The 13,991-nt window shown below is 37.6% G+C and overlaps 1 protein-coding gene across 7 annotated transcripts in view; it reads right to left on the reverse strand.

Annotated features, from left to right (window-relative positions):
• ZNF385B (zinc finger protein 385B) overlaps positions 1 to 13,991 on the reverse strand; it is a 376,330-nt gene that overhangs the window by 59,182 nt on the left and 303,157 nt on the right. For 5 of the 7 annotated variants that reach the window (XM_026492409.4, XM_044381361.3, XM_044381362.3 and 2 more), the window contains one exon: positions 4,125 to 4,163. The exons of the other annotated variants lie outside the window; for them this stretch is intronic. In XM_026492409.4, the coding sequence (XP_026348194.1) occupies positions 4,125 to 4,163 (39 nt within the window). The remainder of the gene's footprint in view (positions 1 to 4,124; positions 4,164 to 13,991) is intronic. 7 annotated transcript variants of the gene reach the window in all.

Genomic DNA, 13,991 nt, shown 5'->3' on the forward strand with positions numbered 1-13,991 from the left:
TGACATATCAGATAAAGGGCTAGTATCCACGATCTATAAAGACCTTATCAAACTCAACACCCAAAAAACAAAGAATGCAGTCGAGAAATGGGCAGGAGACATGAACAGACATTTGTCCAAAGAAGACATCCAAATGGCCAACAGACACACAAAAAAATGCTCCACATCACTTGCTATCAGGAAAATACAACAAAACCACAATGAGCTACCACCTCTCACCAGTCAGAAGGGCTAAAATTAACAAGTCAGGAAACAACAAATGTTGGTGAGGATGCGGAGAAAGGGGAACACTCTTACACTGCTGGTGGGAAAGCAAGCTGGTACAGCCCCTCTGGAAAACAGTATAGAGGTTCCTCAAGAAGTTAAAAATAGAGCTACCTATGACCCAACAATTACACTACTAGGTATTTACCCATAGATACAAATGTAGTGATCTGAAGGGGCACCTGCACCCCAATATCCATAGCAGCAATTCCACAATAGCCAAACTGTGGAATATATATATGGAATGGAATACTACTCAGTCATCAGAAAGGATGAATACTTACCATTTACATTGATGTGGATGGAACTGGAGGGTATTATGCTGAGTGAAATAAGTCAATCAGAGAAAGACAATTATCATATGATCTCACTCATATGGGAAATATAAGAAACAATGTAGAGGATCATAGGGGAAGGGAGGGGAAACTGAATGGGAAGTCATCAGAGAGGGAGACGAACCATGAGAGACTCTTAACTATAGGAAGCAAACTGAGAGTTGCTGGAGGAGAGGTAGGTGGGGGATGGGTCAATTGGGTGATGGACATTAAGGAGGGCACGTGATGTGATGAGCACTGGGTGTTATATGCAACTGATGAATTATTGAACACTAATGATGTACTATATGTTGGCTATCTGAATCTAAATTTTAGAAAAAAGTAAAGTTTTGACTTATAACCTGTGACTTTCCTTCCTTTGGTTTGCATGTTCGATACATATCCAGAGAAATATACGGTGATGAAAATACTCAACCACAGAAAAACTATGGCATAATGCCATGAAAATACTTGGAAAAAGAAAGAACACTATCTGCAGAGCCTATAAAAAGAGAGACAGAGCAGTGAGTCTCTTGCGTACTCCAGATAATCTCCAGCATTAACATCAGACAACTGGCAGTTCAAAAAACAATGCAGATGATGAACAAAGCATTACTTATAAACACATGTAACATGAACAAGGGCAGATCCACTGACAACCATCATGTAGGAAATCTCCTGAGGTTGGAATTTAGGAGTGGATTAGTTGATGATATTTGGTAGAAAGGACAAAAATACTATCTCTGATCAGGAGTATAAATCAACAAAGTATAAAATTAGCAATTAGAAGAACTTAAGTACATTAGAAAAGAGGGTGGATTACAGACATAGTGAACAGTAGTGTAGATTATTTTTTTTTGTTATGAGTTTAAGAGAGATGACAGGACAATGTATTCTCACTATACAGGACAAAACTTTGAAGAGGGGAATGTTCTGGAGTGACAGACTATTCTGTATCCTGATGGCAGTGGTGGTTACACAAATTTACATGTTAAAATTTTTAGAACTACATATACTCCCAAAAAGTCGATTCTAAATGTGATAACGTAAAATACAAAAAAGAAAGAAAATTGTTAAGAGTATTATGTTTAACTACTAACTGTAAAAATATCCTTACTGGAAAATCTGGGGATTTCTTTAGTTCAAGGTCATAATCAATGTGTTAAGTGTACTTAGTGAGCATTTAAAAAACGCTCCATGGGCAAAGAAAATCTCAAAAGTTCAGAAAATAAAACTAGTTCAGTTGTTTAGTTTACTCACAAATGTGTACACTTACGTCTCATTCATCCCTTTGCAAAACTTGAAACTATACTTTCTGATTGTTACTAGAGATGGCAAAGCAGTTTGAAAAGGTTTAAAAATAAAACAGCCTGACTATATTGGCAGATGAAAAAAGTACATTGTTTTGCAAAGTTACAAAATGAGAGCATTTTATTGAGATATTTTCTGTTCTCAGGCTCTGAAAAATACTTACTGGTTATGTGTGAACTACATGGGATAAAGTTATATGAATATTTCCCAAACACCAGTTTCCTGCAAGCTGCTATTATTATTTTTGCCATATTCATATATTGTGTTATTATTATTTACTTATTTTTTCTTTAAATCAAACTAAAATTGGCTTTTTAAAAACAGAGCAATAATATTCATGAAATCATAGGTTTAATGTCTTCTTCCCTATTACTCATTTTAAAAAAGACTGAAAATTAACATTAAAAATGAAAGCTTTCATTATCTAAAAAAAATGAATATATTCTTCGTGTTCCCACACCACAATATAGAAACATAGGCAAAGGCATATCTAAAATAATCTAGTTCCAAAGTTTTAGTAAACCAAGACATCTGCTGACAGCTCCAACATGAACTAGAATATAAACATTCCTCTTACAAGATTTTTAAAATTGTTACCTGACTATAAAATTTTTTAAATAACTCCTAATACAACTTTATTCTACTTAAATCTCACATTCGCACCACATCAGCCTGAAAATATCCCCGAGTGTTCCCAAGGCTGGGAGGTGAATTGTGGAGGAGCACTCCAGATACAAAGGCAAGTTCCCAGCCATCTGCTCTCCGAAAAGTAACTAAGAAGTTCCTTCAAAAAACTCTTACAAGAATTGGCTTCTCTACTTTATATGCATAATCCCAGCCATCCTTATAAAATCAAGTAAATCAACACAGCCCTTTCACCTCATTCCTTGTCACCTGTCATTAACTCTTGCTGCCTTTTATCCTTTGAACAACTTACCACAAATCATGTAAAAATTTTATCCTCTATGTTTCTCACTTGGAATAGATTTTCTCTATTTTCCATTTGATTCTTTTTTTTTTTCTTTACAGCTATTTCAGGAAAAGATCCACTTTTTTCCCTCTGTCTGTATCTCTTTTGTCCTTCTCCGCTGTTTATCACAGGATTCTATGATTACATTTCTTATTCACATGTCATTTCGGGGAACCCGAGTTAGTTGAAAGAAAACTTGAAATTGTCTAAAAAAGATTGCTCCACTTGCCAACTCAGCTGATACCATGAAACAGACATGATCTAGCTGATAATTGGAGTGTTTGCCATCTGACACAGTAACTACAGGTACCTCAGTCATTTCAGGGGGATCCAGACATGGAGGAATATAGAGGTTTTCAGATCTCTCTCTCTCTCCCTTTTTAAAGTGTCATGTGAGGGGCGCCTGGTGGCTCAGTCGGTTAAGCATCTGCCTTTGCCTCAGGTCGTGATCTCAGGGTCCTGGGGGTGGAGCCCTGCTTTGGTTTGGGCTCCTTCTTCAGAGGGAGCCTTCTTCTCCCTCTCCTCCCTGCTCCTGCTGTCTCTCTGTCTCTCTCTCTCTCTCTATCTCAGTCTCTCTCTCAAATAAATAAATAAATAAATAAAATCTTTAAAAAAAAAGTATTAAGTGATAGAATACTTTTCTTAGCAGTCCTATAATACTCTACAACTTAGATGAAAATAATAACTATGATGTTAATTTATACTAACATATTTTTTTCTCCTAGTAATGCGTGTCAGTCCTCTGTAACTATAATGAGATATGTAGAACTAAGTTAATGGTAATTCTTTTATTCAATCACCAGTTTTTAGGGTGAATAAAACATTCAGGGTGAATAAAAACATTTTCATAAATCCTAAAATGTGATATATGCAAGTGATTCAATTTACTCCAGTCAAAACTATATACACATATCATAATGATTTCACATGTAGAATACTCAGGAAAATTATTGGAGATATTGCAATTAACGACAGTTAGAGTTTTCTTAAAGAGTCAGTTGGCTTTCTCACAGACATTTGATTATTAAAAATAAACAAGCGTTTTCAAACATCTCTATTAAAATGTTTATATCACTTTTAAATGAACAAGTGCCTTGTAAATACTCATTAAATTAGCTCATGTTCATTCAGATTACACAAGAAAGCTACCTATGGACTGAGAAAATTGTGATTCATTGGTAAATAATGCTAGAGAAGTTTTGTTTTGTTTTGTTTTTTTAAGGAAAAAAAAAACCCATGTACTTCTAGCTACCAATATTCCTTACCTGGCAGAATTTATTGGTCCCAAATAAGCCTCTTCTTTTCTAAAAAAGTAAAAGTTAGAAGTAGTCATCTGGAATTTTGAGGCTAGCAAGCACATTTACACGAAATTTTTTAAAAATTCATTTTCCTTGTTCGTCTCTGATTAAAAAGCCTGCAATGCTTACTAACTAAAAAGCAGCAAGACTTAACACTTGCCACTTTTTCTAATGAAAATCATGTAGAAATGAAAAGCAAAACCTATTAGTGCAATTAACTGGGAGGTAATAAAAATGAAAGATGGGGTTGTGGCTATTACCAGGAATTGAGGAGATAATTGGAGGCTATGTATGGACAAATTAACTATTATATTATAGTACTTATAAATGAATTAATGAAGCTGGCCTTATCACACCATCTCTCATATTTTCAATATGAGAATAAGAACAAACAGGTATCCTTGGTGGCTTCACCAAGATGATGGAATCACAAATCTGTGTGGATTTTTAAAAAGTGTTCTTGTCATCGAACATACCAGAAAGTAATTTACAGCTTCGCAGTGTAAGCAATCACGTAAAAATATGCAGCTGCAAATAAAACTTAGCCACGGGAAAAGCCACACCGCAGCAGCTCACTAAAGGCCGGAGCGACGCTAAGGGTGGGGAGAGAAACCAACGCAGGGGCTACAGGATCAAACGGCTTCATGCTACATGACGTTTAGGTTTGAGGCAAAGAACTTAGAAACACAACCTTCCTACTACCTCAGTAATTTTCGAGAGGCCTGATATTCAATTTATATTCTTGTAAGAGTCTTAAATGTTATTTCCCTAGCCATCCAGTGTGGCTGGGTATCGGAGTAAACGGAAGCACCACCCAATTAAAACACGAAAGAGGCCGCTCAAGCAGGTAATTCAAGGTCATCTCCTCTGTGGTTAAATGGCTCGGCGTCTGCGCTGTTCTTAAAGGCAGAGAAATGTCATCTTAAACTCAGCCCTCTGTTTTAACCCGCGTACTGAAAGGCCTTTGGTAAGCCCTTGTTATACCATAACGGGCAGTACGAGCTTTTCTATTAAACAGAAATAGAAATCAGGTTTTTGATTTTTAAAGTTTAAAAGTCAGTGATCCAACAAACATTTCTGGAGGCCTAATATGTCAGATATTATTCCAGACTAGATGGCGTAGGATGAGTCCAACATTAGGACATATTTATAATTGTAAAAGTTAACAAATGAAAAAACAGTATAAACTGTATTTAACTGGGGCTGGGGAAAAGAAGTGACCTTTAAGCAAAATAATGAGGCCTGCGAAAGCACATAAAGGTCTGTCTCCTTTGCCCCGCCTCTACTTAGGGCTTTTACTCCGTTTTCTGATTTTCTCACATTTTAAGCACCCAGGACCCTCCCTTTACCAGTGACGTCGATGTGTTTCATCCCAGGGGTATTGGCCTTTCAACTCCTTTTTTAGCTGTGGAATAACAATAATAAACATCATAATAAGAGCAGCTTAGATTTACAGAGCTCTTCCATGTGCCAGGAATTACACTAAGGGATTCTTCAGTGGAGTCTCCACCCTCACCCGAGGCAGATATGATTAGTATCGTCTTTTACAAATGAAGACTCCAAGGCTTTGAGAGTTTTAATATCTTGTCACCCTGAGTCTGAAGGTCTGAAGCCAGGATTCAAACTCAGGTGGGAATCTCTCCCCACACTGTTCCCAGCAAACGGAGCACTGAGCAGGGGTGACTGGTAGTGTATGTGGCGCTGCTGGCAGGGGTGAGATCTGAAGAAAGGATGGGTGTTTCTAGCCCCTCTGTAGCCTGGAGGACAGCTGCCTAGTCCAACTACACATAAGCCCACTTGGTGTGTAAGTAAGTTTCCTGGGAGGTGGGTCTGGGTGTTTCTCTTTCTGATCCATTTTTGTCACTCTTAGAATAAGCCCATTTCTTCTTGTGCAACGTCAGGAGAGCCAGAAATAAAGATTGCGGCTGTCCTGTCCTCTTTCCCCATTGTAACTGTTGGGCTTGCTCACAGAATAAAATGCTTACGAGAGGGACTACTTAGAGATTACACACAGCCGGGGACGGTCATCATTTACACCCGCCGTTGATCTCCTGTAAAGAGGACCTCGACGACTAAACCCTTGTGACTCAGGGCTATCTGGAAGTTTGGCAAAGCATCATTTTTTAAAGTGCAATATTACCAAATTACAGTAGTACGAAAAGAATGACTAGTTTTCATCCCTTCCTTTTCCACTATCAGATTTATGGAAAAGAATGTGACAATAGGGTCTCATTAAGACCTCAAATATTCATAAAGTGACACATTTAAAAGTGATAGCTGTATCATTGAAGAGTAATTTCTCTGAGTTACTTCAAAAAAGGTTTTGCCTTTTATATTTAAATACTCTGACCACATGCCTTAATATTATCGTTTTACTTTTTTCAAATCCTCGAAAACTTAAATAGAAACAAAACAGACACAGCTATCACAAAGACCCATCTCTTTTCTCAAAGATCAAGAGATAGAAACAACTGCATATTATTGGCAATGGCACCTCAACCACACAGCTTAGTACTGTTTTGGATTTCAGAAGGCTCAGTAAAAGTAAGCTGCATGGAACATTACACGGGAACCGCACGCTACCACGAGAACTGCATTTTTGCATCTGGAATGTGTACAAGCACAGACTTGCCTACCGACACAGCTTCTCCTACCCAGAGCACCCTGACAGGGGGCCACATGGATGCCATCATTGTCACTGAAAGGAAGACAAATGGCATGCCACTCTCTCCACAGATCGTTGATTCAGCCGGGAGCCATATGTCTGCAAAGGTGCTTCCCCCAAGTACCTCCAGCTCTTTGCTAGAACCACACACTGGCTGTGCCTTGCTAATCAAAACATCTGTGTCCCGATAGCCATGGGTTACCATTCCTCACTAGAAAGTCAGTCAGTCATTCAGAGCTGGTATAAAGGCTACAATAAAACAACACACGCTTAAGGAAATAATAGGCAACAGGCCACATTATATCTTTGTCTCAGACCCAGTAAAGCTATTACTACTACTATTACTACTACTACTACTACTACTACTACTACTACTACTACTACTACTACTACTTCTTTATCAAAATATGGTAGGCTGTGGAGTATTTTGAGGCTGGTTAACAATTAGCAGTATGTGATTGCTGTAGAAATGAAATGGGATCCCAGGATCTCTTTCCAGACTCTCCCTAAGTGAGAGTCAGTAGTCTCTATCGAAAATAGGAGTGGAGTCAGCCCAGAGATTTGAAGCAACCAATCAGAGTAGAGCACAGATTAGACTGTCATCCACTCCTCCTTCTGTTTAAATAAATTTTGAAGGCTCGATATCTGTCACTCAAATTCCATATTGTCAGACCCTCTTTGAAACGTTCTGAGATTCATCAAACAAGATTGTATATTCCATTGACAAAAAGGATGACTAAGTAAGGAAAAACACCCGGGGATCTATTTTGAAGATCTATTTGGAAAGAAAAACTGAACTGCATTTTCCAGTGGTTTTTGGAGAAATTCCATCTTGGTTTTATTTTGGGAAGAATAAAAAGAACATACAATGCTAAGAGATGTGTGTTTCTGCCATAAAATACCGTCCCCTTTCTAGATCACTCTCATGGTTAAAAGATGCAACATTTTTAGAGGTTAAGTGTTTCATACCAACTTAGTTCAGTACTTGGAAATTTTTGCTCCTTTTCCAACACATCATACTTTTATAAAGGCATGATTTTCAATTTTCACAAACACTATATTTTCTTAAAAACTCATTGATTTACCAAAAGTTATAAAAAAGTGGCTAATCATTCACTGTTTAAGGAACTGGACATACAATGAAAAGCAAGCAGTCGCAAAATAAAATACAACATTGTAGTTGAAGAGACCTGTATATCTAAAGTAATAAATAAGGTATTTTCAGAGTGTTTAAGTACTTTTAAAAAATCAGGTGGGAGAATGGGAAAAAAACCACAACGTTTACCACAGAAAATTCCCAAAGACATTTTGGTTGTCTTGAGACAACTGTGATTCAGGTAATTTACTTGTAAAACTGTAACAAATAGGGGCGCCTGGGTGGCTCAGTCGTTAAGCGTCTGCCTTCGGCTCAGGGCGTGATCCCGGCGATCTGGGATCGAGCCCCACATCAGGCTCCTCCGCTGGGAGCCTGCTTCTTCCTCTCCCACTCCCCCTGCTTGTGTTCCCTCTCTCACTGGCTGTCTCTCTATCTCTGTCGAATAAATAAATAAAATCTTAAAAAAAAAACTGTAACAAATATGTAAAAATAATGACACTATTCCATCATTAGGAAAGCTGATACTGAGTTCCGAATCGTAAAGCAGCTGAAAGTAAGGCGCGTGTTCCTCTGCTTTCAAAGTGACCTGTGAGATTTCTACAGAGGATGTTCTTCAACTACCAAGTACCAAGACAACAAGTGGATGTCAGAACTACTATGATCGTCACAACCCCAAGGAGAAAGTGATCTGCATTTCAGAAATTCTCTGAGGATGACGGCTAAGTGCTAGGTGCGGCTCGCACGGAAGCCTTCCCAGACGGTTTCTGCGTGGTGTGGTTGGCTTGGCACTTAGTGATTAGCAAAATGAATATGAGTTACTTCTCCTGATTTTTTAAATAAGTACAGATTTGTTCCATGATCTATCAGTTATGAAGATACCACAAGAAAATAATGTTTTTCATTTATAACACTTCTAGAATTTTAAAAATTTACCAAATGGTAAAAGCAAAAAGCAAGCGATTGGGTGGTTTCACCACTTCCCTCTCTTCAGTGGAAAACCAGTTGAAAACTTCTGACAGATAATTTTAAAACAATTCTGAGTAAAAGGAAGAAGTTTCAAGTTCTTTTTTTAGACAGTAGTTATTTTGTTAATGGGAGATGCCACAAGATTAGACCTGTGTACCTTACTGAAGCCGCACGTCTAATTCTGACAGTAGAGCCTTGTATGTAGCAAGTATGGTCAGTACAAATGCAAATGTTCCATTTTCCTGGCGGCTCCACATGCCTGGTGATTTTCCATGCTGCCAGGGATTAAGAGTGATGCAGCAACGCTGTAGTTATGCCGCCGGCTAATTTAAGAAGCCACATCAAAGAGCATTTCAGAAAGTTCACTTTAACAAGTAAGACTTTCAGTTTATGTCCGCAACAGTTTTGGGTGTTGATGTTCCTATTCAAACAACAGATGAGTAAGCTAACCAAATTCAATTGCATATTACCCATATTCAGGTTAAACAGTGCATTTTGAAACGTCTAATCGGTTAATGGGTTATTAAGGAAGCCCAGACCACTCTCCAATACCAACTGCTGCTCTCAACATAGGGAAAAAGCATTACGGTAATGAGCTGAGTTGTATCTCCTAAAAAACCCAATGCTTTTCTTTGTTTCCATTCTCAAACAAGCGAATGTTTAGACGTGACTGGAAACCACTGAGAGAGAGGTGTTTTTCCATCAGGATGTGAAGAAAGTTCTTGAAAGCTTTTTATTTTATCTTCAAGATTTGATGGTTCCTATGACTATAATATTTTTTGGCCAATGGATGCATACAGATATGAAAGATCTATAACGCTTGTCAAAGATAAGGTAACCAAAAAATTCTTAGAAGTTGTTAGATGTCCGTATGAGAGAATGCAAAAAAAAAATTAGAAAATTTTTAAGAAAAATGAAAACTATGTGGAATCTTTTAGGAAATTAATAAGAATTTCACTCTACTGTGAATTTCAATAGCAAGAAGTAATAAAATGATAAATCCTACTAATATTTTTTTTCCTGTGGAAAAGTTACGACCTCCAAGTATTTATATTTCTCAACAAGGTATATTCGTATTTCAAAAACAAATAGCCTAACATATGCATAGTTGACAATGAAGTATGCCACCCCCTGCCCCCCCGCCAAAAAAGTCCCACTAACAAAGTTAGAGTACCTGCTTCACAGTGATGGGAACAGAAACTGGATTCACCAAGAGAAATTAAACGAAATAGGTCAGCTCTCTCCTGTGTTATTTAGTATTGTGTCTTCTCAGGGTGAAATAAAAAAAGAAATTATTTCAGGAATATGGACTAAAGAATCGTTTTTCAATAGATGTGCAAAATATTCAAGAAGATAGAGATTCATTTGAGGATAGATCATGAGAAGTGATTATCCTATTATACATTGGAAGGAGACCTATCCATCCTGCAGTTTGAAGGAAAGGATAATCTGAGATAGAAGATAGGCACTTTATTTTCAACCTTTCCTTTTGTTTTTAAAATAGTGACATGAAAACAGCCCCCAAAACTTTGCCTTCAAGATTAAATTTCCATAACATAAAATTCAGTGCCAAAGTAAGTCTGAGGAATATCTTTAAAAAAAAAATAGAATTCTTCATACCTTAGGAGGAAAAAAAATGCCATACCAGTAAGCAAAGACTACTTGCTGATACTGATGGATGTAGCTTTAAAAGTTATTGGTGGAAGTCTCCAAATACAATTAAGTAAGAATATGTTTGCCTGTGTTCTGGTAAATAGGCTAAAAAAATGTTATAAAGGCTTTCTAAGAGGCTAGGGAAGCAATGAGCTTTCTTGATTTAAAAATCAATACGCCTCCCGAACAGCCAAATGCATTAACTGACATCCTCTCAAAACCATTCTGTCAAAGCTAAGTTTGAAAGGCTGTTCGGTAACTAATCAGATATATCCTGATGGTGAGGCAAAACAGGTCCGTGACACAAATTAAAAAGGTATAAGATGAAAAGAAAACCCCACCAGGCAGGAGGAAGTGCAAAAGTGGAAACCCAGGCCTGTTTGGATGCATTCTTTATTCTGCAAAGCAAAGTGGAAATGAAATGTTTTTTCCCCAGATGCAGGACAACACATTTCTTACCCTTGCGCCAAGAAGAAAGCTGACAGTTGAGGACTGACGAGGCTCAAGGCAAGGCAACAAAGCTGCAGTGTTCCAATCCCGAGCATCTCAGGTTCTTTCTCTCCTTGCCACACTCTCCTTACACAGTGGCAAAATGTCAGAGATCATTTACGTTTTCAAACTGCTTTTTAAATTTGTTTTAGTTTGAGCTCCAGAACCCTACCACCCCGCAAAAAGGAATCCTAACTGGAAGTTTAATACAATAAATACTGAAAATGGTGCTGGTTACAACTGGTAAGCCAGGCCCCACACCCACCAGCCTGATTTTAGTCCAACTTCCTCACTTGAAAATGAGAAAAGATTTGGAGAATTTTAGTGACTTGCTTGAACCTCTTCAGCTAAGACCAGAACCCAGATCTCTTGCTACAGTCGCCAGATTTGCAAATAAAAATATAAGATGCCCAGTGAAAGTTGAGTTTCAGAAAAACAACAAATCACTTTTTAAAGTAAATATATGTGCCAAACATTGTATAGGATATTCTTATACTGAAAACAATTTGTTGTTTACATGAAATTTAACTTTAATTGGGGATCCTGTATTTTATCTGTCCCTGTTTCTTTGTGTGTTTTTTTTTAATTAATTTATTTAAGTCATCTCTACAACCAACTACATCAATGTTGATTCTACGGTCCTTCTCCTTACAAGCTTACTTTGTCACGCTTAACATTTTAGGGTTTTAATTAGGAAAGTAGTCCCCGAATGGTTTTGTGCACAAGTGACATCAAAAATATTTTACGTCATATATTTATCTTGCTATTGACTTTTTGTATGGATGTATATGTGTATTCATATTAACTCTTCTCAGCGAAAAAAGATTTTTGGTTCAACCCTGCATTTATATTATATAAAATATACCATACTTGAAAAGTAAAATAAAGAGCTTCAATATTATGCCTTACTCTGTTCTCTGCGGTGATAATTGCTTTATTGAATAAAGCTCTGTTAATGGTACAGTTTGACATTTAACATTTATCCATTTGATTTATAATTTTTAGGTGACTGCAGGAGGCTACAATTCAAACTAAAAGTAGTCTGAACTGAACTATCTTTCTTTTCTTCTGAATTTGTAAGGAAAGTAGTCACTGGTAGGTAAAACTATTTTATCCACCAAATGTGTTTCAAATATACACAAAGCCCTTCCTGCCTCTATATTCTGAATAAAACATATAAAAAAGAAAATGAATACAGCAAATGGAATCATCTTATTAAAAATGTGTCTAGCTTGCTCATATTTTGGCCATGGGTATCTCATTAAGATTCCCTAGTCAAGCAATGGAGAAAAACCTACATGCACCACCTAGCCAGTCGTCAGGAAATACAGAATCCCTCAGGAACATTCCTGAAAAGTTTGAATGCTATGACGCAAAAACCATTTGTATTTATAGTCTATCTACTCCTTATGAAGATTCTCAGAAATGTTTCCAAATTTTTCTGTTTTCCATTCTGAAATTCAGCCTATCGGGATGCTTGGCACCCTCAAAGTCTTCGTGGCACTCATTTGAAATTTTTATTCACCCTTTCTGCCTCCCCCAACCTTTAACACTTTTACTAAAGTTGGACAAATACCTCTATCTAACAATACAAGAAGTTCATATTCACTTTATTTAAAAGATTTTGTATAATTAGCCAGGAATCACCAAATTTCTGCCTCACAACAAACAGTATCACAGAAACAGTTGCTGGCAGCTCTCTAACCACGGCAGTGCAACCGGCCTCCTAAAGCTGGGGTTAAAAGCTGGCCTCTGGAAATCAATCATGCTCTCGGCAGAGAAGAATATTTCAGTGATATGAAAGCTGAAATGGAGACTATAATCTTTTGTGATTACCCTCGAGGCCGAAGCAAACGCAAAAAGGAAAGTCCGTGAATTGCTGATAATTTCCTGTGATGACCGATTTCCAGGAAATTCTGATATGACTCTTGCTCTGTAACAAAGTGATGGTTCCCCAGAACTGTAGCTTCAAAGAACTCCACCTCTGGATGTCACAATGCTTCTTCAGAAGCTACTCATCCATTAAAGAGGCGAGGCCTGTGAGGCAGCAGCTCTCCCTCTGAAGACAATGGAATGTCTGATTGCACAAGGAGCGATGAGCTATGTGCTACAGGCTGTTTTTCCAGAGAGCTCTTTTATGAAGGAATTGATTGAAAATATATGTTTTAGGCCTTTTTTCTCCTCATAGAAGTTTAAAGATGGATATATTTCTCTGCCGTTCCTGATAGCTATGTAGCTATGATTATCTTGGCTTATATAATTTTGAAGGTTTTATTTGGTCTCATATTTGCTTTCTTCTTACATGATTGGCAATTGAAATTCAGGTAAAAAGGGGGAGGGGGGGTAAATGGTGATCTCTAACGGTCAAGAGTCCAAAGAATTTTTAGAATAAATTTCCATTATCAATACACGAAGATAATTTAATATGTTGGCTTCTATGAATGGGTTTAAAATCTTTTTAAAAATGTTATGTTCACTACTGCTAGTTGAATGAAAAATGTGAGAATAAAGGTTCCACGTTTGGAAGTCAGTTATATTTCATTTTATTTTTGAAAGATTTTATTGATTTATTGGAGAGAGAGAGTGCGCAAGCACAAGCAGGGGGAGAGGCAGAGGAAGAGGAAAAGGGGGAAGCAGACCCTCCATGGAGCAGGGAGCCCGATGCACAGCTCCTTCCCTGGTTCCAGGGATCATGACCTGGGCTGAAGGCAGCTGACTAAGCCACCCAGGTGCCCGGAAGTCAGCTGTATTTTAAAAGTATAACAGAAAACATTGTTACCTCTTAGGAGTCAATGACATGTGTCATAAGTGCACAGCTCTCAGGTTCAAAATACTTTTATCCACAGCCTTTAAAACCTACATATTATTGAAGGTAAACAGGCAAAATGGAATTCAGCCAAACCAGTGTGGTTATTCCTCACCTCCATTCTATACCCTCTCCCCAGCCCTGCTCCGAATTCAGTCG

The sequence above is a fragment of the Ursus arctos genome, unplaced genomic scaffold, assembly GCF_023065955.2.
Source record: "Ursus arctos isolate Adak ecotype North America unplaced genomic scaffold, UrsArc2.0 scaffold_1, whole genome shotgun sequence".
NCBI lineage: Eukaryota > Metazoa > Chordata > Mammalia > Carnivora > Ursidae > Ursus > Ursus arctos.